Raw genomic sequence first — 26,823 nt, forward strand, 5'->3', positions numbered from 1 at the left:
CCTCTTGTTCTTTAAAGTTAGGAGAAGTTGGCAGTGCCAGGGAGAGGCGATGCTGGGGGTGGTGTAAGGATAAATTCCATGCCCGCCGTGAGCGGGGTGCAGTGTCTCGGCGGTGCTGGAGCCGCCCGGGCACTGCTCGCCCCTCCGCGCTGCCCTCCCCGCGCCCCGCATGCTGCCCGCGCCACCGTCCCGTGCCGGTCTCGTTTCCTTTTTACAAATGGGAGTGCGTGAAAACGGCACCGCATTCTGTATTTACACGGCAAACATGAAGGAACCAGCACTGTTCTGCCTGTTACCTTTCTAACTTTCATGTAAATTTTAAATAAAAAATACGAAAAGCCAGCGCGGCTGCTGTGGTGTGTGTGTGCTGCTCGCGGGGCCGGCGGCGCTGGGCCCGGCGGTCCGGACAGCTCCGGACAGTCACGGGGAAGCCGAACTGAGGATGGCGGTTCCCGGCGCCGGGCAGCGCATCGCCGCGGGCAGGGCTGCCCTTGCGGCAACCGCGGCTGTTCGGCAAGGCCTGGGGCAGGGTCGGACCCCGCGGAGAGACCCCCGGGCCCCGGGGAGGGCAGGAGGGGAGCAGGACTGTCGGCATCGCGGCTGCCTCGGAGACCGCTCCGGCCCCGCCCCCGCCCCTCCCGCTCCGGATCGTGGCAGCCGCCGCCAGGGGGCGTTGAGGCCCGCAGCGGCCGGCCCCGCCATGGCGGTTGTTTCTCGCGGCGTCTCGCGTGATCGTGACGCGCGGCCACGTGACGCGGCGCCGGCCGGGCCGCGCCGTTCGGCCCCGCGCGAGTGACGGGAGCGGAACCGGGAGCGGAACCGGCACCACGACGGCACCTGCGGGGCGGGGCCGCCAGGGAACGGGGCCGGGGGGAGGGCAGCTGACGGGGAGGGGCTGAGGCCGGGCCGGGCCGGCGCTTTCCGGTGGCCCGCAGCGAGCCGCGGCCTGGTCTACACGTGGGGCCTGGTCCCGCCGTACTCTCCCGGTGGGTCCGCGCCCCCGGCGGGGTTCGGCCCCGCGGTCTTTGCCCAGCATGCCGCCGCCGGCAGAGCCGCAGCCGGAGGCGGTACCCGAGCCGGTGTTGGAGCAGTGGCGGCAGTACAACGAGACCGACCGGCAATGGGCGCTGCGCCGCCGCTTCATCCTCCGCCACCTCCCCGCGTACCCCGGCGCCGCCATCGACCAGCTGCTGGCGCTCTCCGTGCTCTGGACCAACCACATCTTCATGGGCTGCAGGTGAGGCCCGCGGGACACGCGGCGCGGCGGGCGGTCTCTCGGCTCGCCGGGCCCGGCGCTCGCTGTCAGCCGGGGGTACCCCCTAGGACGGCGGGGGTCGGGGGGCTCTGTGGGACGACCCGTGCTGCGGGCAAGACTCAGGGTGGAAGTTTGAAGCCGGGACGGAAGCCCCCGCGCGGAGAAGGGGCGCGGGTTCTTGTCGTGGCCGAATCTCGGCCCCAGATGCGTTTTAGAAAGTAGCTGCAGAAGATCTGGGGTGAAAGGGGCTGGTGCAAGAGAACTTCTGTCCCTGGCCAGTTTTGTTTGCTCGAATATGCCGGTGTTTGTATGTTGGAGGGGAGCAAGCCACTGGAAAAGTTTATGTGTGTTTTGAAAGTAGTTCCTGATGTCCCGCCCCCAGGACTCGTTAAGCTTGTGGTGCTGTGCTGTGTCATTTAAATGAGGAGAGAGTTCACCTAAGCACAAAGCAGCCTGTACAGTCTCCTGAACGCTCAGCTTTTCTGAGAGAAATAGGCGGGGAGAATGGAAGGGGTTTCCTTTCATCCAGCCATGCTGTCCATAGCCAGGTTGTGGAGATTTGCAGAAACGTTACCCACGTTTCACTGACACCTTTGATGGTGTGATTGTTTTTAAATGGACGGAAGGACAGAAGCAGTTGCTTAATGACCAAATTCTGTAAACTGTGCAGTGACAGAGGAAGTCGTGAACATTGACAGCACACAGATGGACTTTTATTCATGTTCCATCCCGGAGCCTTGTGGGGAAATACTATGTATCGTCTCTACAGAGCAAAATTAATATCTTTAAATACAGATCTGCCCGTTTCCTTTTTTTTGTTTTTTTCGGGGTCAGGTACTAAACTGTTCTGCTCTGCAAGCACCAAAATTTGACATAGATTTAAAATAGATTCCAATTCCAAAGCTTGAGCAATATGTTAAAATTGAGAATGTCTTCTTCATATACAGTCTGTGTGGTCCACCTTAATGTGTTTGTATGCTGTCTTGATGGGGGACCTTCTTTGTGCCAGGGATTTTGGGAATGGTGCAATAAGCAGTTACAGGGTGCTGGTAATAGAAGTGAACAACTGTGTGGGAAGGTTCCAAATCCCAAAAACTGATGCAGTTTAAGCCTGTCAGTGCACATACTTTCTGTGGTGGACTCTTTCACCTGCAGCTCTCAGGAGAGATGAGATTTGGGCCGGATGCAGTCTAGAGCTATTATCAGTGAGGCTGTTTCCCCAGAGCCGGTGTGCCTGGCTGGAAGCACTGCACAGGAACACACTGTGCTGTTAAAGCAATTCTAGCTTTACTTACAGTTGCCTAGGGAAGGAAGGGACCTGCAGTGTTCCCTGGAACTGCCTTTTGCTGTTTGGGAAGAGTTGTTGTCAAGTGAATAGCTTCAAAGTTTGAGAGATTTTTGTTGTTTTCTCTTAAGTTTGTTGGCTGGTTTTTGGTTTGGGTTCGTGTTAGGGTTTTGTTTTCCTAATGCTCATTTCTTGCCAGGTGAAGACAATCTGTTTGTCAGTGTAGCTCAGCTGGTTAGAGCAGAATGCTGATAAATGACAATATTGTGGGTCCCTTCCAACTCAGACTATTCTGTGGTTCTGTGAAGAACAGATCAGAGGCTTTGCTATGAGATCTGACTGAGTGTTCTGCTGGGAGATGATGTGGAGAGTGTCCAGAAAACATGGTCTGTGAGGACGGGGTTAAGTAAAAGGCTTTGTTTAGTCTAGGTGTGGATGAGAGAAGGTGCTCCTGTGCCCAGATCTGTTAAAGGTGGCTGAGAATGGGGGCAGTAGTGCAGGAAAGTGTTATGCTCCAGAGCTACAGGGATCAGGGTAAGGGATAACCTATTAAAGTCACAGCAGAGAGACTTCAGTTAGGTACTGGAGGCACTGGGTTCCTCTGGCTGGATTAGACAAACACATGTTGGGACTGGTTGATCTCCTCCCCGCCCCCAGCAGAAATATGAGCCCAAAGGTCTCCATCCTTTGTGAAGAACGATAGGTGTCAAATTTTACACTGTTCTTGCACCCTGCTGGAAAGGGACATTGTCCATCACAAGTAATGTCATCTTGTCCCTGTAAGCCAGAGAGAGGAACAGATTCCCACTCCTCTCTCCTTTGCAAGAGAATGAGGGTATGTCTTGGTTTGAAAGACAGGCTTCTGCCAAGGAAGGTGGGAACCTCCCTTGGAACAGAAAAATATGACCCCCTTCCCTCCGAATTATTATAATTTTGAAGTTAAGGTGCTTTCAGGCAAAGATATGGGAAAAGGAGTAACAGTTCTTTACTAGTACGTACATATATAACAAGGCAAACAAACAACAACACCGGCAGCAACAACAAACAGAGCCAGAACCCAGCGCCAGCCTCTCTCGGCTGTCAGGCCCTTTCCCCTCGGGTGCAGTTCCGCTCGCAGCCGGCAGGGGCGCTGGCGGCTCCCGGCCGGGCAGGGTGGGTGCGATGGTTGCCCCGCGCCTGCAGGGGGCGCTGTGCCGCGAGCTCGGTACCCTCAGGTGGTGATGGCGGGCGGGCTGGATGGCGGAATGGGCTGCAGCAGGAACCTCGGAGCGGCGGCTGGGACGGCAGGGGCGGGCACCACCCCCGGGGTGGCGAACAAAATGTAACAGAAAACTCCCCAGCCTTAGCAGGAGCTGTGGGGCTTGGGTGGACACGGAGTGCTGGATTAGACTGTAGCGAAAAAGACGGAGGTAGCGGCAGAAAACAGCAGGGCTAGGCAGCGGCAGCCGGGCTTCTCCGTAGCCGGGGAAACGCACGCTCCGGGAAGGAGGAGGCTGTCGGAGTCCCGGTTTTTTTCCCCCGAGGAATAAGGTCCCAGTTCAATGGCTGCTCTTACGAGCAAAGGCCCACCCACAGCAGGAGAAGCACTACAGGGCTGGGCTCCTGCAGTGGCAGTGAATTCTCTCCGCAGTAAGCAACAGCTCGACCGTCCTTCGATGCAGAGAGCGAGAGGAGCTGACTCCAGCCTCTCACTGCCCAGCCAAAATCTCACGGTATCTTTGCCCTTCCCAAGAGAAAACCCTCCAGGTAAGAGAGTAGCCAGCAGCATACTTCCTCCACCTTGGCCCTTTCTTTTGTCTCTCTTAAGTACCGGTCATTATTGTCTCTTAGCAACAGATGAGACAAAATTCCATGAGCAAAAGATACAAGAGGAAAAATCCTAACCCCCAACAGAGTATCACCACTATCTCACCTCCTTTTGATCCCTCCTGGCGTTTTCTTCCCATTCCCGGTTTTACTGCCTCTGCTGAGGGCTGAGCTGTAATGGTGAAGCAGATACTGCAGTAGTCTGTGCTCAGTTCTCACCCAGGAATTTATACGGATCTACTTTCTGCCTGGCCCTCTAAATCAGGAGCAGGAAGAGTCTTTCTTGAGTGGAGGTTGAGTAGATTTCCAGAGCCCTTGGAACAGCAGTATTTAGAAGCTGGTGCAAATTACTGCAGCCCTGGCTGTTGGGACAGTAGTGGGCTCCTGTCTGTGGGCGGTGCTCCGATGCCTTCTGACTTTGGAAGGTGAGCATACCATGGAACAGGTGCAGTGTTGCTCTTCCTCCATTCTGAACCATGGTGTGAAACTGTCAGAGGCTGGTGTCAGGCTGTGTTTGTAGGCTCTCCTTGGATAGAAAGGTTTGGGTTTCCTGTTCAGCCTCGGCATGCAAATAGCTCGAAATCATGTGACGGATCCCCAGAGCAATGGAGAACTGAGCTGGTGGGAGATGTAAGGCTGAGAGGGATGGGATGGGGCTGTGCCATGCATGTCCTGCCTATGTGGAACTGTGGATGCTGCAGCACGGTCAGGGTTTGCTCAGAGCTTGTCACAGCCACCTCACCTCTCTCATGGTTCAGGAACCTCAAACATTTCGGTTACAGCACCCAGGTAGAATTTAGTTTGGCCTTTTAAAGAGTGGTCAGTGAAGGCTGAGTAGTGCCTTTGTCACCTGACATGGCAGTTGCAGTGTTGGTGACGTGCAGGCTCTGGCTGCTGCCCCACACAGGACTCCAGTGCCAGTCTGAGCTCCTGTGTTTGATTCATTGAAGCTGCTGCTCCTCCTTCACACCCCAGTGTTCATTAGTGCTCCTGGCAGCTCTGCCAAATACTGTATTTTGTCAGATACTTAAATTTCAGTTTAGAACACTGTCGGTGTGGTGGCTGCATGGTTTATCCACAAGTGGGTTCATGCAGAGCCAGGTCAGCTGGTGTGCGGCCGTGTGCCCATGCCAGACCAGCTGTGGTGTGGGGACAGTGGTCAGTGCTGTGCTCTGCTCTAGTAGAATCAGAGGAGCATCTCCTTTGTTCAAGCTGCTGTGTCTCAGGTAGCTTTAGTTCTTGTTTTTCATAACAAAAGCTTGCGTGTGCATGCGTGCTGCCCCGTGGGGCCGGCTCTGAGGTGTTTTGCTGTTGAACCCACACAGATACGGCATGCAGGTCATGGAGAAGGTTCTCAAGATGGCTGAAGGCATCGACACTGGGGACACGAGGTCATACGAGTTGGTCCCCAACAGGAAGCTAAAGAGATACCGCTCTCCATCGGACAGTGAGTACATCTGCCCGTGTTAGAGATAATGACCCCTTCCCTGTCTGGTGGGCATCACTGGGAGTGTGGGGACACCAGTGTGCCACGGGGCTGCCTCCAGGACAGCTGGCACAGCAGACTGGGGATAAGTGCCCATGGTGTGTTCTGTTGGACTGCAGAGCAGTTCCCCCTCCTCCGCCGTGTGTGCGATTCACTCAGAGTTCTATCTTTGCTTAAGAAAATACCATTTTTCATTTCAGTTATCAGGTAATTGGTTTCTCCTGGGGATGTTGTCTGGAATCGAATACCCATCTGGCTTTGTCCGCTGTGGTGAGGGATGATGTTCTGACCCAGGGAAGGATTGTACTTGTACATAGAGATGTGGAGTTCAGCTCATTGACTTTGAGTTACCACCTGCTTGGAGCTTTGAGGGGATGGGGAGCAGACATGATGTGTTGTTTTGGGTTTTTTTTCCTCCCTGCTGGGCCTGGAAGAGTCCTGTATATGTGAGCCCAGTCCCATGGTCTCAGGGATCAGTGTTCCAGCTGTAGCTTTTCCAGTGGAGGAAATGCAGCAGGCAGAGAGGGCTGGCAGTTCGATTGCTCCGTCTGCTGGCTTCTCCATGGCACCTTCAGAGCTGCCTGCCCTCCCTCTGGAGAGGGGCGAGAATTGTGCCCGGGTGCGGGCAGGCCCCTCTGTCAGTCAGCATTGTGGCTGTGTGAGGTACAAATGGTCAGACAGCACGGGACTCCTCTGGGCTTGGATATAATCTCTAGCTCTGCCAAAGTTGCTTACCTTACTTTGATAGCCAGGAATCTTTCTGTGCTTACATGGGCCAGCTGCAAAAGTGAGGAGATACTGCTCTTGTCCCGTAATTTGTCTGTCACAGGCAACAGCCCTGAGAGTTCTCTAGGGCTTGTTGCACAGACAGCATAATGAGCTGTTCTGCTGGCAAGAGCCTTTAGGTGCTGCTGCAGTGCAACCATCAAAATACAAACAGAGGAAGAAATGCAAATCTTGCCGTAATTCATGAAAACTGATGGGCAAAGATTTAATGCGCAAGAGCTTTGTCACCTGATTTCAGAACAAAGGAAGGGCTATTTATACTGTGTACAGGTGGTGTTTTCACCTGCAGCGAGCTGGGTGGTGATACCTGTGATGTGGTGGTTGATGTCTAAACAGTTGTACTGCCTGACCTACAGCAGGGCCGCACATGTTGGCACTGGATTAAGCAGCAGTTCCTGGCACTGAGCTGGCCTTCTGCTCCTCCGATGAAATTACACATATGTACCACTGCAGCATGTGGGTGCTGAATTTTCCACAGGAGCAGTCTTGTGTAACCATCTCTTGGATGTAACATATTTGCTTGTCAGCTGTTTGATTCTCCCTTTCTGCAGTAGGTGTGCACGTCAGGATAGTCTTGTCTCATTTGCATTTCTTCTGGTGAAGAAACAAGAGGTCTGTCAGTAATGGGGCCCCCAGTCACTGCAGCTGTCCCTTGAAGCTCAGGCAGATTTCTTCATGTTTGCTGCCTTTTAGCCCAAAGCAATTACACTGAGAGAAAATGTGCTTCTGTTAAGTCAGTAACAGCCCTGTGTGTTTTGGAAAGGAGGGTTCGGTATCACTGTGTTCCACCTCACATGAGAAGACTTGAAGATATAGTAGTTTATCTGACATGATCCTGCAACCCTGCAGCAGAGTCAGAGCTGAGTCTCTAGTCCTGCTCTGGTGTTCTGTCTTGTTGGCCATAGTTTTACTTATTTTAGTAGATTTAAAGGGATTAACTTCAGAAATGACCAGGTGGGTCAGTGGGCAATGCTGGAAGGCAGCATCATGTAACTAAATATGTAGAGATTTTTGTGTGGTAGTTGTGAAGGTGGAAATACCACTGTAGTGACCTGCACAAGAGTGACTGGTTGTCTTTGATGAATTGTGAATGTCTTTTGGAAGGAAACCTTTTGGGTTTTGACTAAGGAGTGCAAATCCTATGTTCAGAGCCTGCAGGCTCCTCTTAAAGATCACTTTCTGAAAAGACTGTCTCCCTGTCATAGCCCATATTGGTAATTCTGTAATTTTCTTCCATCTCATAGGTCCAGAGCCGGAAGAGATTCCTGAGCCACCCAAAAAGGTAGTCCCCAGGTTCCGAGTGCGACCACGCTTTGAGCCCATACACTTTGTCACCAGCGCTGAGAAGGATGGCAAGAAGGACAGTTCTCTGGATAACCAAACGCAGGAGGTAAACCAGGAGGCAAATACAAACAGCATGGCACAGCCAGCTGAAAACTGTACAAATTCTTTTGTGAATGCACGAGAGGTGGATCCCCAGCTCTCCAGCACAGCTGGGCTTGGCTTTGCAGGCCCAGCAGCCGCAGTCAAGAAGGCTGTGAATAGTGTGGACTCTACCACAAGCAGCGCCTTGCAGGTTTCTGTTTCCCCTTCAACTGCCCCGTCTGCATCAGAGACTTTCCCTCCGTCAGCAATAATGCTGAAGCAGAGCTTTATGGAGAAACTGTCAGCAGCTGTCTGGAAAAATCTTACTAATCCAGATGCAAACACTGGGACAGATAAAATTAACTTCACGTATCTTTTGACACGTTCAATTCAGGCATGCAAGACGAACCCTGAATATATTTATGTTCCTCTGAAAGAGATTGCCCCTGCTGACCTCCCCAAGAGCAAGAAGCTCCTGACAGATGGCTTTGCTTGTGAGGTGCGATGTCAGAACGTCTACCTGGCCACTGGCTATGCCGGCAGTAAAAACGGATCCCGGGATCGAGCTGCGGAGCAGGCAGTGAAGCTGCTGAAGAAATCTGTGGAAGTTCGAGTTGTTCAGCGGAAGTTCAAGCACACCTACCACGAGGACCTGGTGGTTTGTGAGGCAGGTGTGTGTCGCCCAGATTTCCCTCCTGCTCTCAAACCTCATGAGGAGTTTGTAGTTGCCAACAGGGACTGTGTCCCGATGCAGCCTGGTACTGAATCCATAAAAAGTTCCACGAATACCAACAAACACTGGACTAGTTTTGTCCTCACAGAGAATGCCAGCGATGCAATAGGAATACTTAACAATTCTGCCTCATATAACAAAATGTCTGTTGAATACAAGTATGAATTAATGCCCAACCGCTCGTGGCGTTGTCAGGTGTATCTCCAAGATCACTGCCTGGCTGAGGGATTTGGCACAAAAAAGACCAGCAAGCATGCAGCAGCTGAGGAGGCACTGAAAATCCTGCAGAAGATGCAGTCAAATATAGCATCCCTCAAAGTGACCCAGGTGCAGAAAGTGGGCTGCTCGTCACGGGGCTCTGGGAGGAAGAAGGACCTGAAGGACCTGGTGATCTATGAGAACTCCAGTAACCCGGTGTGTACCCTGAACGACACTGCCCAGTTCAACAAGATGACAGTGGAGTATGTCTTTGAGAGGATGACAGGCATGCGATGGAAATGCAAGGTGATGCTTGAAGATGAATTCATTGCAGAAGCAGTTGGAGTGAAGAAATCTGTCAAGCATGAGGCAGCAGAGGAAGCTGTGAAAATCCTCAAAAAGACTCAGCCAACTGTAGTTAATAACCTGAAGAAAGGCACCGTCGAAGACGTCATCTCCAGAAATGAGATTCGGGGTCGATCAGCAGAAGAGGCTTTCAAACAGAAGATCAAAGAAGACAACATTGGGAACCAAATTTTAAGAAAGATGGGCTGGACAGGTGGTGGCCTAGGGAAAGATGGTGAAGGAATTAGGGAGCCTATTTCAGTAAAGGAGCAGTTCAAAAGGGAAGGACTTGGGCTTGATGTAGAAAGGGTGAACAGAATCGCTAAGAGAGATATTGAAGAGATCATTCGAAACTATGCACGCTCAGACAGTCACATTGACTTGACTTTCTCTAGAGAACTGACCATGGACGAGCGGAAGCAGATACATCAAATTGCTCAAAAATATGGTCTTAAAAGTAAATCCCATGGGCAAGGACACAACAGATACTTGGTGGTGAGCAGGAAGCGGCGCAAGGAAGATCTGTTAGACCAGCTGAAGCAGGAAGGCCAGGTTGGGCATTATGAGCTTATCATGCCCCAAGCAAACTGAGGTGAGGTGTCCCCTTTGACCAGAGACTGAGTTTTCTGGGCACTCGACTAAAGAAAGAGATGCTGCATTTTTCTTGTGGGTAATAATGACATTAAAGTCTTTTACTTTGGCAATATAATTTCTAAAATGTTGTTAGGTGTTTAGGACCGACCGAGTTCTGTTCAAGAGCATTAGCACAACGCAAAAGCAGTAGTGCTGTTACTGTATGTGTCTTTGATATTACTTGTTCCTTCACATTTTAATAGTTTTGTAATAGCAATCACATATGTCCAATGAGAAGGAATTTGACATCATTTAAAATTATAGGTCCCTTATTCTTTTTGAGCAAAGAAGGAAAAAAAAACCTTTAAAAAAATTAACAAGCAAAGAAAATGCAGTCTGGGGGCATAAACCTGTATGTAAAATTGGTATTAATGACTACAAAAATAAAGTTTTATTTCTGGAAAAAAAAAAAAAAAATTTTGTCACACTTTGTATAAAAAAAAGTGTGAAAACTTGATTTTGAGAAATACATATATTGAGGTCTTGTCTCTGCTGTGTGTGTATGTACAGTATGTAAACCTTAATCAGTTTAGTGGTAGTTTTATTCATAGATTTCTACCTTGCATCTCCCATTCTGAGAATCACTGAAGTCACCTTCATCGCCAGCGAATGGGACTGAGAGAATTCCAGCGTGTTTCTACCTTGGAGAACAGTTGACATGTGGAAATAACCATGGTGAAGTGTGAAATATAAAAACTGGAGGTAAATGCAGAGCCCACGCTCAAAGATGCTCATGTAGCTTGTGGGGACTGTTATATAACTTATTTTTTTACTTGGAATATCAGCTCTTTAATCCTGAACAAAACTGAATCTGTGCCTGGTTATTTCTCTGCTCCATTCCTGTACCAGTGCTTGTGTCTGGTGAGGACGATTCCCAGGAAACTCCGGGCCTTGCTCTGACCATGTGTGAGTGTGGAAGCTCTCCAGGGCTGGCTTATGCCACTGGGAGGCCGGAGTGTTTCCCTCCTTTAGAGGGAAGCAGCCTCTGAGCTCCATCTGCGCTGCTTCACTGGCAGGATTACAGGACACAGTGCTCTGTGAGCCTTGGAGAACACTCACTTCATGCTTGGGAAGCTTAAAGCATAGGAATTGACCTTGGAGGAACCAGGAGTGAGGCATGCCTAGAGCTGCTGGTAATTCTGTCAGCAGTGGGGTCTGAGATGCTTCTGTACCATGAAGCCAGTCCTAAGGCAGTGTTTTTGTCTGGTCTCCTGTTGCCGTTTCTCAGCCATCACCTTCAGTTTTCTGCTGCTTACATTTGCCTCTCCATCTCTTTATACCCTCCTGTATCTTTTTTCCCACATCTTGTTCTGTTTTGTATTTAAATGCTCTCAGCACTGAGGTGAGGATGCTTAACCTCAGAATGTCCCGGTGATGAGCAGTTAGAGGGATTTTCATCCCTGCAGGGTGATGAGGAAGAGGAGAGGCTGCCCTGGTAGGAGAGACTCACTCAGGAAGCAGAGAGCAAGCATCCTCTCTGCCTGGCTGCAGCACAGCTTCTGCCTGCTTGGACTGCTGAATAACAACTTGCTACTGCTGTGAAAAAATATTGTGGCAGCTAATTCTGAAAGTAGGTTTTTTTCCGTTTTGTTTGGGGTTGTTTTTTGTTCATTGTTTCTTCTCTCTGTGTCTGAATTCTGCTCTCAAGAACACTGGGCTCTAGCAGATGGTGCTGTAGGAGTGGAAGAAGCCTGGTACTTTCTAGGCAAAGAAGTGAAGCTCCTCCTTCCTAACTTGGGTATGCAGCAGGGTGTTAGAGATTGGTGATGCTAAGGAAAGCAGTAAGAGCACCACTGGTATTCGAGATTAAAAATGGCTCTTTTGGGAGAGGTGGGGCCTAGCTGTAGTCACTGTACTGCAGCAGGGGCAGCTGGCCCGGGCAGTCTCTGCAGGATGCCGCCTTTCCTGCCCTGGGTCAGGGCTGTGGCCCCTCTGCTGTCACGGTGCCTGTTCAGGACCTCGTGCAGGGCTCTGGGTTTGGCTGCCGGGGCCTTATGCGGGAGCGGAGAACGGCAGCGTCGCTGCCCCCAGGGAGGCTGCGGAGCCTCAGCCTTCAGGAGAGACACCATAGGGGCTATGATGGAGTCAGTGGATAAAGGCCTTGCCTGAGCAAGGTGTGATGGTGGGATTCTTTTGCACCTCAGTGCTGCTCCTTTCTGGCTGCCTTAAGAGTCCAATCCATTGGTTTGGGTTTTTTTAACTAGTGAAACAAACACAAGAATAGTGGGACTGCTACAAGGGCCTCTGTGGCCTTAGAGGAAGTTGGCCCCCTCAGAAAGGGGTGTGCTTGCAGCAGGCATTAACAGCTGCTCCATGTAAGGCACAAGGCTGTTCAAGGGTACAAGCTGTTGTCACTGCAGGTACAAATCTGTATTACATTTTTTGAAAGTGCCCATGCACTTGTAATTATGGAGCTCAGCAGCAGAACTAGCTTTTGTTATCTGCCACTCATCATAAATCCTGTTCTCCACCTGCTAAGACAGGAGGAAAAGTAAATGTGATTCCTGTATCAGCTGAGCTCACCAAGTTGCTGTAGCTAACTCAGAATCACATGCTCCTTTTTATTCACAGCCCAGTCCACACCCTGATCTTCTGCAGGTGCAGCCAGCCCTGTCTCTCCTCCTCCTGGCTCTAGAGTCGAATTTATCATCCTGCACTACCCCCGGCACACCTCTCCCCCAAATGCTGCCCATAGCAGAAGTAGTGCACAGTGCTGGAGCTTGACCCCCACACCCAACTCCTGGCAGCCCAGTTAAAGAAGCACAGTTATACACTTCTTGCCTATTTATACAATAAGCACTAAGGTTACACTTTATTTACAACTTTTGAAAAATGTACAGTTTCTTACATGGGTTACTTGTGCAAAGTTATACTTTTCAACTAACAGACCAATGTGCACACAAAAGACACTGGAACAGTGGACAACACAATTGCAGGTTCTATCCCACACTGCTGCTTAAGGTTCTGTATCCAAAGGTACAAACTCGCCTTACAAAAAAAGTGACTGGACTTACAAATGTTTTTCAGAATTGAAAAAATACTTTCATAAAACTGAAGGGAACAAACTCAAGCATGCAGCAGTAGCTTACACAAACCACAAGGTCATCTACGAAGAGCAGAAACTGCAGAGACTTGAGTGCCTACCCTGGACTTAATTCAAACTTTCCAAAAGACAAAGTTAATTCCGAAACACAACTTATCTTTCTCAGCCAAAGATAAGGGGCAGGAGAAAGACACCGAAGGAGAGTAATTCCATCGCTGGAACAGGTCAGGTTTTACCTCTTCTTTCATGTGGAAGGCCTTTCGCTGAGAACCACAACTCTACCTGGTTTTGTCCAGTAATGCCTTGGTGACAGGACTATAGAAACCTACTGACAGTTTCTGTAGGCATGTCCTTTAAAATAGTAATTAAAAAAATAAAAGGGCTTGTTTCTCACCCTCAGCAAAGATCCAAGTACCACAGCTGTAGTGATTTATGTAGATCTGTACATAAATCTTGCATGTGAAGTGCAGAAGTAAGCATTCCAGGGTCTTACTAAATCTTTGAATTGGAATCAATTGAAAAGCTGATTTTTTTAACATAAGTGAAGGAGTTGATAAACCAATACAAAAGGGAAACAAAAGGTGATTTCTTCACCCAGTCCTTACAAATGCAGTGGGGTCTAAACCAATAGTAGGGGTAAGTGACCAGCCTGGACACATCAGCACTTTAGTTAATATCAGTTAAAAAATGTGTATGTATATAAACATCCCTTTTATCAAGCTACACATAAGCATCACTGTGTATAACACAATTACAATTAAAAGCTTAGTGTACACTACAGAAATGCACAATACTGCCCTAAGACTGGAGAGGGACCACAGAAAATGAACTCAGCATCAGTAACTCTTTTGCAAAGTAACCCAAGTACAGAACGTTTGACTTCAAAGTGGGTGCGTTCTGATGTCCAAGGAGAAGCTTCAGCAAGGGAGGGTGGCAACAGCACAACAGCTATTTTGCTTGCAAAGTAAATGCTAGGAGGAAAAAGATGACTCGGACACTTTGTTTATTTTCCTCATCAACAGAGTGTTCGTTTGCATCATCCTGGGTCAACAGTCACGCCAGCTCTGTTCTACTATTGCAGAAACCCGTTTTTCATATTCCCGCTTATTCTCTTGGTATAGCTGAGCTGCCTGGCTGTTTGCTGGACTGTTCGGATTTGGCTCATCCAATAGGGACTGTACAAAAAGAAAAAGATCCTTAGGCACTGCAAAGTACAGTTTTCCAACTGTTCTGTAAACTATCCATACTAGTCAGGGCAGAGACATTAGTCCAGGTGCAGCACACTGCATTCCTGCAGCTGGAAGGCTTTAGAGGCTTTGGCCACCAGCATCACCCCTGCACAGTGCAGGTGACTTTTCTGTGACAGCCAAGCAATACATGCTGGTGGGCCCTGCAGTGACCACCTGTGTCACTGCCTGGCCAGTTTACACCTGGAAAGGATTCACATTTTGCCAATACCAAGGTATAGCTGCTACACTGGCTCTTAGGAGAGGGGGAAAAAACCTTTCCTGAGCTGTTTTTGTCAAAGCATCCTAATGTCATTCTGTCTCTTCATGCAGAGTTCTTTTTACCTGTATGGATGTTAAGATGGAGGAGACATCGTAAGTGGGGCTCCAGCGATTCTGAAGGATATCCAGACATATACTACCATCTGCATAGACTGGAAAGGGTCAAAAAAACCAGCTTAAAACACAACTTGCACAGCTACTGGCTTTTCTCTCACACTGCCCGATCCTGAAAACCTATGTACAGACACACTGCAACAGTCCATAGCGTCTGACAGGCTGAAATCCTGCAAACAGGCCTGTAGGTAGGAAGCAGTGAAGCTCCTTACCAACTGAAGCGTCAAGTATTTAAACTCAACCCCTGGTTATTCTCTCACTAACTTCTCTGTATCACTGCAACTACCACTATGGAAAACCACAAACAGATTTTAAGGAAAAAAAATTTTAGCTACGCAGAAGTGAACCAAACAAAGAAGACCCACAAACACACACACTTGAGGTTTCCCCATGAAGTCTCTAGAGTCCAGTCACCTTCCTCACAGCAGCTACAGGAGAACCTTCTCTCCCTTCATTGTACCCACACTTGCCATGTTGGAAGGTTTCTAGTATTTCTGCACAAAGCTAGTATTTGTTTGGAGGCAAAGAATACCTCTCCAGCCTTTAGTTACCAAGGAAGGGGATAACATTAAATACTCTTACTGTCACTGGCTATAGCTGGACCCTAACACTACATTTCATTCTTACAGGCATTTTGGGGAAGAAAAGTGATAGAAGACAGCTGCATTCACCAGTGTCACTATGCTGTGTCTACAATATATACAGACAGAAGTCCAAAGCACTGCTATTTAAGTACAAAATATTCTTCTGTAAGGCTTAACAGGCAGTTGAGTGTCTCATCAGTACTGTGCTGTAACACCTGAAAGGTAAGAGGCTCCTTTTATTGCCCCTTTCTTTTCAAGCCTAAGCACTGCTCACATATCCATCCTCACCAAAACTACACAACCACACTGGAATTTTGCTGCCTTATTAGATAGTGGAAACTTTTATTACAGGTAGATTTTTTATACAGCAAGCTGTAATAAAAAACACCCCAGCCCTCTCTTCCCCCCACCAAACCTCCAACAAAACAGCAAAAGTAAACCCAGGCATTGTGTAAGTACTTACCATTTGGATGAAACATTTTAGAGACAAATCTAACAGTAGGTGGCTTATTTGGGTATTCTTCTGTGAATTCTATTGTAAGTTTGAAAGTTCCTGGAGTTGAAAGAGAGATAAGCAACCTTTATACAGCATGAATTTACACAAGGGATGAGTAAGTAGCATCCCCCTGTGATACACACTCACACTATTGTGCTCACACAGGCGTGCTGGATATGGAACACACATTGTGCAATCCCACAGCTATTCCTTTACTCTCATGGAGCTAATAATTAACGCTGGAGTCCCAGACAGTACTGGTACAAGAGTATTTTCCTGTGACTTACTTTTATGGCCAAAACCAGTCAAAAGGTTTACGTAAGGAAATAAATCTGCCCTTGGGGTTTTCTTCCAGAGAGCCTAATCCCAGTACACTGTACAAACAACAGCAGTGGGTGTAGAACCATCTGTGTAACACAACGTCATTTGGTGAGTCCTATCTATGGAATATGCTGTCATGGCAAGGACCTTGTAAGTTATTTCCTCTAAATTAAAAAAAAAAAAAAAGTTCATGTTTCTCAACAACTGTAAGGTAATCAGGTCTTGCAGAAAAGTAGTATTGAATGCAGCATCCAAATCTGACACTTTAAAATATAAACCTGACCATTTACTTTACACTAACTAGTCTTCCTTAGAGAAAGGCTGATTAAGCAGAAACAGAAAACTGTAGCTGAGTCTCAATCCAACCATTTTAACAGCCTGCACCAATGTAAGTTATTTTAACCCTTCTCCTCAGGCTATGACAATCTGAGAATAAGAAGTCTGTCAACTAAGCTGCACACATGGGTTTAGGGGATTAAGGACTGCTCCTGATTCATCTTGGTAACTAAGGAACTCTACCTGAAGACCATGCGAGCTCCTCCCAAACACGCTACCACCGAGAGCAACCAGCCCTGGAGGCAGCCCAGGATGATCCTGGGTATGCCCAGAGAGAAATATCTGAAGCACCTTCACATAAATATACCGCTCTCCTGTAGCAGGACTGCACCTGACAGTAACAGCTGGAGCAAGCTGCTGGTGGGGCATATTACCTTTTTTGAAAGGTCATCCCTATGTATCAGTGATGAGTGGGGTTCCCCTGTCCCCTCCACGCTCAGTGTCCTTGCTTCCTACTGTGAGGGAGTTTTCCAGCACCAATATAATGAAATTATTCCTTTGGTTGGCTGGCAAACATATGCCAACAACTGGTAAGCCAGAGAACAGATTTTTGGATTGGGTTTTTGTTTTTTCTTTCTTTTTTTTTTTTTCCAGATCAGCAAGGACCTGCATGATTTCCCAGGGACTCCTTCCTTTATAAGGAGATAAACTGTAACACTGAGTTGCAAGAAATGAAGGTCATTGCTTTGACACTCCAGTTTGCAAACGAAGAGACAGCATAGATGCTTTAGCACTTTCCCTACAGCAGTGGGAAATCTCAACACCCTAAAAATAAGTTTATGCATGTTTGGTTTTTTTATTAGCAGCCTAACAATGTAGGAGCAGAGAGCCAACGCTATGCTATCTCACTCTGAAACAAACGAGCCAGAACAGTAGAGTTAGGATTGTTCAACTTAGTGGAAATCTGCAGTGGGGTTTTCAAATTTATGCCAGTTTAGTCCAGAGGCACAGAGCCAGGTGTGAGATCAGCTTGAAAGCCAGGACTGGGAAGTTAGTAACAACTTCTACCAGCTGCAAACATCTGCCCCTTAGAACCAAACGCTTAGAGATTTGACTCTAGATATTCTCAGCTCTCCCTGCCCCAGTTCTGGTTCTCAGTAGCCTCCTCCTGAGGAAGGAGTGACTAAGCAAGCAGTAGGATGAAAACCGAGCACAAACCATCACACAGGTTTGACAGCAACAGGAGCAGTTTGGTCTTAGAATCCATTTAAAACTACTGAAAGAAAGGGAAGCTACTGTCCCACCAGAGACAGGACAGTGCGACTTTTAACACAAATCTGAGCAAGGGGCTTATCTGGAGCAATATCCAGCTGGAGTATCTACCTACTCAGATTTCCAAGTCAGGGCCCAGAGTGGCAATGGCTCTTTGAAATGCTCCACAGTACACAAACCCTCGCTATTGAGCTTTATTAAAGGGCAAATCCAGAGATTTGACGCACCTAAGTCCAAGGGTCACTCACACTGAAAGCCCACAAAAATCAAACAGGTATCACAACACACAGATGGGGATGACGTCTTCAGTGTCCAGTCCCTCCTGTCACTAATTTTAGCACTTTCAACTGGTATTTCTCAAAATTTACCCTAGACAGCCATTTTTAAAACATAAATTATCATATTCACTGTCATTATTGATACTGGGATCACCACTAATTTTAGGAGAACATTCTCTTTTCTGCCCTTTACTTATCTTGTTGATCACTTCTACCTCAGGATTTGAGACCCTGACACAGCCAAGAGAGGCTTCTGCATGACCTGTGCACCAGCCCCAGCAACCCCAGAGAGCAGAGCCCGTATCCCTGCAGGGTCCCCTCCCTACAGACCCTGAGAGCAACCCCTCCATTCCACTGCCCAAAAAGCAGGGACGAGCTCTTTCGCTCCCACACGAGGATACAGGATCCATATTCCATAAGCAAGGCACAAACCACACAGAAGACAAATGCCTTGTGTTCTCTGTTCAAGCCTCCTGCACAACCACAGCAAGGCAGGATACTACAATAGCTGAACTACTTAAATGTTTCCAAGCCAGGAATCCTATACTAACCACAGTATCATCATCCAGTTTCAGAGAAACAGGTCTAAAGGACTGGGACAACCTGGATTTCCATGGCTGTGCCAGCATTACCACTTTAGATGCCACACACATAAAAATTCTTAGAGATATGGTGAAGGGCAGGATAAATATCCCCAGGGTCCTACTGCAGACACCTGCAATCGAATCCTCTTAAACCAGAAGACAGAACTTATGCTGCTGATCTAAATTAGTGGTTGCTCCTAAGCTGAGCCAGCCTGCACACTGAGTTGTGAAAACACCCTCCAAAATCTGGGGGTGGAGAAGGAGGGATGTCAGCTGCAGAATGCTGCACAGCAAGTAAACAAATGCATATCAACTTCAGGTTTGCAGCCCAGACAAACTACAACACCTCAGAAGCTGCAACTGGAGAAGGGCCTCACAAGAATGAGGATAAAGAACAGTAGCTCTCATGATGTTGGAATTATCATACCCCTAGAATAACAAAACCCCCCAAATTTCACAGCCTACTTTCACAAGAACTAAGCTATCTGAAATTTTACAGTATCACCATGGAGTGAAAGAGCCTAAAAATGAAAAAGAACACTGACCTGCAAGGCTTCATGAGAAAGATTATAGAGTTTCAGCGTACCTTTGAGTCACAAGGGCCTGCGCAGTTGCAAAGCAAGCCCAAACTAACATAGTGTTAAAATAAAATTCTCTTACTCTTACCTAAATAAAGCTAAACTGCATCTGGACTGCACTACCATTATCTGAACTGTGCTACTCCACTCACTGAATGGAAAAGCACAGCTGAGGCACCGACAAGCCCTATCTCCAGGAACCACTTAGTGCTTTGTTATCTAGCAAGGTAAGATACATCCAGAGGAGAGGAGATAAGCAGATATCCTGCAACACAATACACATCTGTCTTCCTGAGCACACAGTGTGAAAACACACATTTTGCTAAGAAAAGAGCAATCCATCACATCCGGAGATTACATTATGACATCAACCAAAGCAGGAGGACAGCAGCAGCAGCCTCAAGCACCTGTCTGAACCTCAAACTGCTGTGACTGCAACACGTCCTCAGTATCCAAGATAAAGACATAATGCTGCTTCAGAAAGCACACAGGAAATCAATATGTCAGGGCTCTCAAAAGCAGTCTTCAACCTTCTGCAACTAAATGGAAATATATGGAAAAAAGCCCTTATAGCATCTGTTAACCACATGCTGAGCTGGAAGAGCCTGAGCATGGCAACAACCTGCATTTTAGCACACTGCAAGGAGACAGCTTTCTGCTCCAAACAGTGAATCACTCTATTAGCAGCAGTGCTCCAAAGCCTAAGCAGCTCTAGAAACCCCCACAAAGCTTAAGAGAGCCCTTCTTTGAGGATTACAAGATGAGACAGCAAAATACATTTTGTCTACCTGTTCTATTATGCAATGTTTTAAGTCCAAGTTCTAAACATTAGACTGCAGAAGCAGCTACTCCAGCAAGTTTCTTAACTAATCAAATACATTAAAAAGAAGTAAGGCTTCAGAGTTTTCTTAGGCTTGAAATATTTAAAATCTTCAAAATCTTCACAGAGAAATATAATCTGCAATTTAGAGGCATATCCACAGGTCCTACCTCCAAGGATAAACAAAGACAAGGGAGTCAGCCAAGAACAACAGAAGAGTTCAGGAATTTTTCCTATGCTTTTGTCATGAGTAATGGAGATCTAAGATTAATTATAGCCTACACTGAAAATATCTTAAAAAAATGTATCACTGATTTTAGTTAAGACAGTATTTTATGTCTAACAGGTTTTCACAAGATGCTTAAGTACTCATACTGCATCAGTAAACCTATCAAAGTCAGTAAGACCAGATGGAAACTACAGGTGTGTTACCAGGACCTATTTAGTCATCTTTTAAACTTAAAAAGTCCTTTCAATCTTAAGCCCTGAATGATACCAATTGTAGCAGAGCGAAATAAATTACAAGAAAAAGCCACTGTTCTGAACTTCCTCAGATATTCAGCCCATTTCCTACTTCAGCGACTCACGTTGGAACTTGCTCACAAAACACTTCCAGCATCAGAAAAAAACCAGAACTCAAACAAAAGCCAACAGTTCTATATCAAGTTTTTAATGCTAACCCAAACATGAGTGTCCCATAAAACATGATCCAGAGTTCAAGAGAGAAGTTTGCAGAGATCCTTAAAATGATGTAAGAGACAGCGATTACAAGCAAGACTGTACAAGCTAATTTATATGTTTCTGTAAGTCAACACAGCAATCTAAATCTACAACACTTTCTGAGAGCAGGATTAGAAAAATAATATCTACATATATCGGGCACACGTGTGTGGTCAGGTGAACATGCACCCACGCCCCCCCACCATTCCCAGGCCCACACCTGTTGCAGGGTCTACAGTAGTGACACCAAGGCCGTATCAAAACGCAGCAGTTTACCCCGAGAAAGCCAAACACCAGCCCCGCACGCCGCACTTACCGTCCTCGAAAGGGGTCCCCTCGGGCCTGGAGGAGGGAAAGCAAAGCACAGCGTTACCCCGCTGGCAGCCCGGCTCCAACCCCCGGCGGCTGAGCGGCCCCCGCGTCCTGCCGCCCCCTTCCCTGCCGACTCACCCGAAGATGACGGCGTTCCACACCATGATGTTGTTCTCGGAGGGGGCCCCGCTCACCCCGGCCGGGGGATCCTCCTGCAGCCTGCGGGGCACAGGGACGGTGAGCGCGGCCCGCGCCCCCCGCGCTGCGCAAACGGCGTAACCCAGCCGGGCAGCGGCCGCGCCGCGCAAACAGCGTAACCCGGGCCGAAGCTGCGCAAGCGGCGTAACCCGGGCCGGCAGCGGCCGCCTGCGCAAACGGCGTAACCCGCGCCAGGCAGCGCCGCCCGCGCTACGCAATCAGCGGAGCGCGCCTTGCCCCGCCGCCATGTTGTGCTGCCCCCTCCTCCCCGGCAGCGCTCGGCCCTTCGTCCTCCTCCCTCCCGCCCGCCCCTTTACCCTCGGCCCGTGGCCTCGGTACCTCTTGAAGTCCCGCATGAGGCGCCTACGGGCCGGAGTGGACATGGCGGGCTGAGGGTTATAGCTCAGGCATACACTGCCGGAGGGAGCGCCGGGCGCGGCTAAGGTTCGATCTCCGACTGAGGCGGCGGCAGCACTGACGGACAGGAGCGATCGCGGCCTCTACCACTACGGCGGGCGCGGAGGAGGGGGGGGGGGGAACCTGAGCTGTACCGACTCCTGCGCCGGCAGCCGGACGGTCCCGGGATGTACCAACAGCGCGGGGAGAGGGGGGGCGGAGCCGGATGTGGCTGAGCCCCCGGCCCAGCCTCTACCACCGCGGCGGGGGGCGGTGCCTGGAGGGGGCGGTACCAACGGCGGCGGAGGGCGGGGGTGCAACGTAAGCAGCGACGTCACGGGAGGCGGAGCGGCGGCGGCGCTGCGGGTTGGGGTCAAAACAGTTCAATAGGGAAAGCAAAGGCCAGGCGCACAAGCGAACCGGAACAAGGAGTTCATTCCCCACTTCCCCAAGGCAGGTAGGGCTTCATCACACGTAACAGTGACTTGGGAAGACAAACACCATCACTCCAAATGTGCCCCCTTCCTCCTTCTCCCCCAGCTTTATTGCTGAGGATGAGGCCATATGGTCGGGGATATCCCTCGGGTCAGCTGGGATCAGCTGTCCTGGCTGTGTCCCCTCCCAGCTCCTTGAGCACCCTCTGCCTCTCGCTGCTGGGGTGGGGTGAGGAGCAGAGAAGGCCTTGGCTCAGGGTAAATCCTGCTCATGTAACAAAAACATCTCTGAGTTATCAGCACTTTTTCCAGCACAAATCCAAACCATGGTCTCAAAACAACTACTGTGAAGAAAACTAACTCCATCACTGTCAAAATCAGCACAACCTGCTACGCTGCATTTTCCTCTTCCCCAGAGAGTGTTTTCCAAGGGAAAATAAGCTATTGTCTATGTTTCTTTAACAGCTTTTGGAAATAAGAATCTCTCTGCTGTTGTGTAAAGCAGGCTGGCTGGGCTCTGTTTTTCGAGTTTATCCTCACTTGTAATTTCATATAATCCAGCTGTGTGGGAAGGCAGCTTCAGAAAAGACACAGGAGAACACCTACTGAAAGAAAGTAATAGAAAATTGTTTTCACGGCCGCACTGCAAACCTGTTGTTCCGGACCTTTCCCGCTGTACCAGCCTGTGCAATAAGAACCATGTGAGCTCTGGGTGTTTGTCAGGAAGAGCGTTGTCCAGTGTCCGGCCTTCAGAGGCACAGGAGTTGCCGGGACCCGCCCGGCTCTGTGCGCGTTCCCTCGGCGCCTCGCGGAGCCGCCCCGGCGGGCGGGGTCGGGTGCGCGGGGGCCGGGCCAGGCGGCTCCGAGCTCGCCGCCGCCATGCCCAAGGTGGTGTCGCGCTCCGTCGTGTGCTCCGACACCCGCGACCGCGAGGAGTACGACGATGGGGAGAAGCCGCTGCACGTCTACTACTGCTTGTGCGGGCAGATGGTGCTGGTGCTCGGTGAGCCGGGGCAGGCCGCGGCCCGGGGAGGGGCAGGCCGCGGCCCGGGGAGGGGCAGGCCGCGGCCCGGTGGCGCAGAGGGCCCGGGAAGGCGGCGGCGGGGTGTGGGTGCGGAGTGAGGGTGCGGATTCCGGGTTCCCGGCGCCGGTGCCCGCCCGGCCCCGCCGCCAGCCCGGCCCCGCCGCTCCCCGCAGATTGCCAGCTGGAGAAGCTGCCGATGCGGCCGCGGGACCGCGCCCGGGTGATGGACGCGGCCAAGCACGCCCACAAGTTCTGCAACGCCGAGGAGGAGGAGAGCGTCTTCCTGCGCAGGTGAGCCCGGCTCTGCACCCCCTGAGCCCCAGGCCCGGGGAAGGGGCTGCCCTCCCCGCCCAGCTGGGAGCCGCCAGGCACGGAGACGCTGTGTCCGTATGCTTTGCTCAAGTGCTGCCTCTCTCCCCCAGACCCGAAGGCATAGAGCGGCAGTTCAGGAAGAAATGTGGCAAGTAAGTGACGTTTTTTAGTCTTTTGAGTGACTTTTACAATTTTTTTATAAGGAAACCATAGGAATCCAGAATCTGGGTTTCGTCTCAGCTATGCATATTTCTGTTTCCAGGTGTGGACTGCTGCTCTTTTATCAACACCAACAGAAAAATGCTCCTGTGACATTCATTGTTGATGGTGCTGTGGTCAAATTTGGCCAAGGTTTTGGGAAAACAAACATATATACTCAGAAACAAGAACCTCCCAAAAAGGTAATTGGCTTTAGAGAAAAAGGATATCTTTGCTTTTCTAAAGGTGTTGTGTATAAAATCACTTAATGGTGAGGGCAGAGGGGAGAGAAGAGAAAAAAGGACCTCTGAACAGTAACTCAAATTGGTGTCTTTTCTATGTCTCCCTTAAGTTTTCCTTGACAGAGGTCACTGCAGCTTGGAGTCCTAGCACTAAAGGAGAGCAAAATAGCCTTGGAAATCCAGACTGTGCCTGATGTTTAGGCTCAGTTAACAGAAAGTTTTCAGTTGTAAGTAGGTCAGGTTGGTAGTCTGCACAGTGGTTCTCGAAGTCTGGCTCATCTATCAGTGAGCTTGCTTCTGGTAGTGACACCTCTAAGCCCAGAAATCACTGAGCATACTTCCCCTTTGGCACCCACAGAGTTCAGGTAATCTTGATGACTTGTATAAGAAGCCTTAAAAGCTTTGGAAGGAGGAAGCAATCCCTACTGGCACAACTGTTGCCAAGGTTTAACAAAATATTCTTGTTTTTCACCCAGGTGATGATGACCAAACGGACCAAAGACATGGGCAAGTTCAGTTCTGTCACAGTCTCCACAATTGATGAAGAGGAGGAGGAGATTGAAGCAGTAAGTTTTGGATGCCCTTAATGGCAGCCACATCTCAGCTGGTCAGAGCCAGTGATGGTCTCACTGTTTGGATAAGATGTTGTTACTCTGGGGTTTGCTGTTGCAAAGTGACATGTGTGTGTTTCAGAGGGAGATTGCAGACTCGTATGCACAAAATGCAAAAGTGATTGAGAAACAGCTGGAACGCAAAGGCATGAGCAAGAAAAGGCTACAAGAGTTGGTGAGTGTTTTCTTTGGTGTTGAACACAAAACTCTGAGATGTGTTAGCTTTGTACACAAAAGCTATCTTGCAGATTAGACTGCAAGTATAGAGAGGTCCTGGTACAGTCACAGGCAACTTGCAGCTTTGTGAGGATGAAATTTCCTTTACAAGTTTTATAGATATGTTCTTCTCATCCCCCTGAACTTAAATTTGCATGCCATTACCTGGAGAGGTAACTGAAGAGCAGCCAGCAGAGTGCTTGCAGGGAGGCTTTCTGTGACCTGTTGGACGAGGAACAAGGGAAGGAGAAATCAGGCCATGGCTTTGCCGGCCTGTGCTCTCATGCCTGCTTGGCAGAGCAGGTCATTGCCATGAGACATAAGGGCAAAGCAAGGCTCTTGTGGAGGAGCTGCAGCTCAGCTGCTATTGCAAGGGGCACTCGAAGAATAAATGGCAAGAACATCACAACTGATCTTACTTGCTGTGACAGGAGGGTAGTAGATGGAAGGAGGAGGAAATGTGCAGCTTCCACCTGAGGATAGAAAGTATGAAATTGTCTCCTGGGCAGTTGGTCTTGGGCTTTTTATGATTTTAAAGATGGTCCTCGTTTTGTATGTCAGTGGAGGAGGAAGTCAGCAAAGCACTTGAGCTGCTCTTGCTCCTGGTTTTGGAACTGAAAAGTTTGCATTGGTCAGACAAGAAGAGGAAACCTCATTGGTGCACTGAAGGGAAAAGTATCCAGACATTATTTAATTCTGCCTTACTTTTCCTATTCAGGCTGAGTTGGAAGCCAAGAAAGCCAAGATGAAGGGAACCTTGATTGATAACCAGTTCAAATGAAATGCTGTGTATCTGCTGGATATTTGGAGACAGGAGAAAGCTACCAAGAGCTATCACAGTTCTGTCAACGAAGCAAAAGTAACAGACAATGTTCAAGAGTTGCACTGTGCTGCAGCCAGCTTGGGGGATGAGAACCTCTCTGTATCCCTCTGTATTAAGTGATACTCTGGGTACCAGTCTTAACTTCAATGGCACTGGAGACTTTGCTCCAACTGCAGTTCTCTACAGACCCAGGCTGTTCTACGTAGAATATTTACTTTCAAGAAAATCTTTGCTGGGTGCCTTCCTGAGTTCGCCTTTAGATACCTGTCTTTTTATTTTGTAGTTTTCAAATGTGTTTCCCTGAATATATTAGAACGCTAGGTAACTATACAACAAAGAAATCCTTATAAAAGTAGGCTCTATGCCTGTTGTTCATTTTGTTACTTGAAATGTGTCCAAAAGGTGCAGCAGCCTGAACCATGCCATTCCAACAGAGTCTGGAACGACTGGGATGCAATGCTTGGGCATGGTGCTGCTGCTGCTCACCCTGACCTGCCAGAGGCAGCCAGCACAGACTGGGCAGCAGCACTGCAGTCTCAGCCCCTGCTGAACATCACAAGGCTGCAGTTGTACAGAATTAAACTGTCACAACGGACACACAACGGAATATAAAATCCAACCCTATTTTAAACTACTGTAAATAAAAACTGCTGCTAATGAGTTCAAATACATGGTTGGAAGTTACTGATACAGCCAGTGATCATTAAAGAATACAACTGTACATCTGAACTAGCCCATTGGGCAAAACAGTATCAGTATTTGGAGTTGTGAAATGTGAAGGAAAAATTGTTTTGAATGTACTGACCACTAAGGACTTGAATAGACAACATTACACACCAGTTTTTAAAGTACCTTGTTTGGGTAATAGTACTTCATGCCTCTTGTGTGATGTAATAGTGCGCTCTAGCCCAGGTCTTTGTTGCTCTACTTGGGATGAAATACCATATTACAGACTTGAACCAAAATACCTTTCCTGGGATGTTCTTACTCTACCAAGTATCATAAAACGTGACCAATGAACAAAATCCTTCCATCACCCACAATTATTATGGAAAACTTCCTATAATCAATAAAGATTTTCCATCTGGCTTTATAATCCTGACTGGGAAAACTCAGTTGTGCTTACCTAAGGATCTGTCCTTCCTTTCTTGGGAAAACAAGGTGTAAAAGAGGGAGTGAACTCGGCCCAGAGCTAACAGAGATGGGTCTGCAGATCCTGTGACAATTTAATGCCAGGCTGGTAAGCAGGTGTTCAGGTTGACTCACACAGTGCTGATCTTGGCCCCTGCTGATCACCTGCTAATCTGAAGCCTATTTCCAGAAGCCTGTGGCCAGAGGCCCTCGGCGGCAGTGTGCGATACTTGGGAAGGGCAGGAGGCGAGGCATGCGTGGGTACGCAAACCCCTTTCCCAGTGTGGTAGCACAGTCCAGCCAGGCGAGGGCCCAAGGGTTCCTCTGAGAGCGATCCAAGCCCGGGGTAACTGCAGGTTGCTCTCTATAAAAATTCAGAATTTTTTTTCCCGAGCAAAAGTCTTGGACATCTGAAAATAGGTTTTGAAGCATGTGAGAGG

At 48.9% G+C, this 26,823-nt stretch overlaps 3 protein-coding genes across 7 annotated transcripts; 2 read left to right on the plus strand and 1 right to left on the minus strand.

Moving 5' to 3' along the window:
- Nucleotides 1-848: 848 nt before the first annotated feature.
- NKRF (NFKB repressing factor) lies at nt 849-20,787 on the plus strand. 4 transcript variants are annotated; one of them, XR_014226769.1, is made up of 6 exons: nt 849-1,237; nt 5,672-5,793; nt 7,863-9,851; nt 10,426-10,594; nt 15,187-15,363; nt 16,374-20,787. XR_014226769.1 is itself a non-coding variant. In XM_082289621.1 (4 exons), the coding sequence occupies exons 1-3, from the start codon at nt 1,035-1,037 to the stop codon at nt 9,848-9,850; spliced, it is 2,313 nt and encodes a 770-aa protein (XP_082145747.1). In that variant the 5' UTR covers nt 849-1,034; the 3' UTR covers nt 9,851; nt 10,426-10,664. The 4 variants fall into 4 exon arrangements, 1 of the variants encoding a protein (XP_082145747.1); XR_014226770.1 differs by lacking the exon at nt 16,374-20,787 and having other exon boundaries at nt 15,187-15,496; XR_014226771.1 differs by lacking the exon at nt 16,374-20,787 and having other exon boundaries at nt 10,444-10,594; nt 15,187-15,496.
- UBE2A (ubiquitin conjugating enzyme E2 A) lies at nt 12,675-22,616 on the minus strand. Of its 2 annotated transcripts, none has more exons than XM_082289623.1 (6): nt 22,478-22,616; nt 20,937-21,017; nt 20,803-20,828; nt 15,605-15,694; nt 14,507-14,595; nt 12,675-14,110 (listed from the first exon to the last, which is right to left on the minus strand). In XM_082289623.1, the coding sequence occupies exons 1-6, from the start codon at nt 22,525-22,527 to the stop codon at nt 13,982-13,984; spliced, it is 465 nt and encodes a 154-aa protein (XP_082145749.1). In that variant the 5' UTR covers nt 22,528-22,616; the 3' UTR covers nt 12,675-13,981. The 2 variants fall into 2 exon arrangements, with proteins under 2 accessions (XP_082145749.1, XP_082145750.1); XM_082289624.1 differs by lacking the exon at nt 22,478-22,616 and adding an exon at nt 21,336-21,647.
- On the plus strand, nt 22,575-26,328 carry STEEP1 (STING1 ER exit protein 1). The gene is made up of 7 exons (XM_082289622.1): nt 22,575-22,829; nt 23,024-23,141; nt 23,273-23,314; nt 23,425-23,563; nt 24,079-24,168; nt 24,296-24,388; nt 25,148-26,328. The coding sequence occupies exons 1-7, from the start codon at nt 22,706-22,708 to the stop codon at nt 25,208-25,210; spliced, it is 669 nt and encodes a 222-aa protein (XP_082145748.1). The 5' UTR covers nt 22,575-22,705; the 3' UTR covers nt 25,211-26,328.
- The last annotated feature ends 495 nt before the right edge of the window (nt 26,329-26,823 follow it).

Source organism: Coloeus monedula (assembly GCF_965178545.1).
Source record: "Coloeus monedula genome assembly, chromosome: 12".
NCBI classification, from domain to species: Eukaryota; Metazoa; Chordata; class Aves; order Passeriformes; family Corvidae; genus Coloeus; species Coloeus monedula.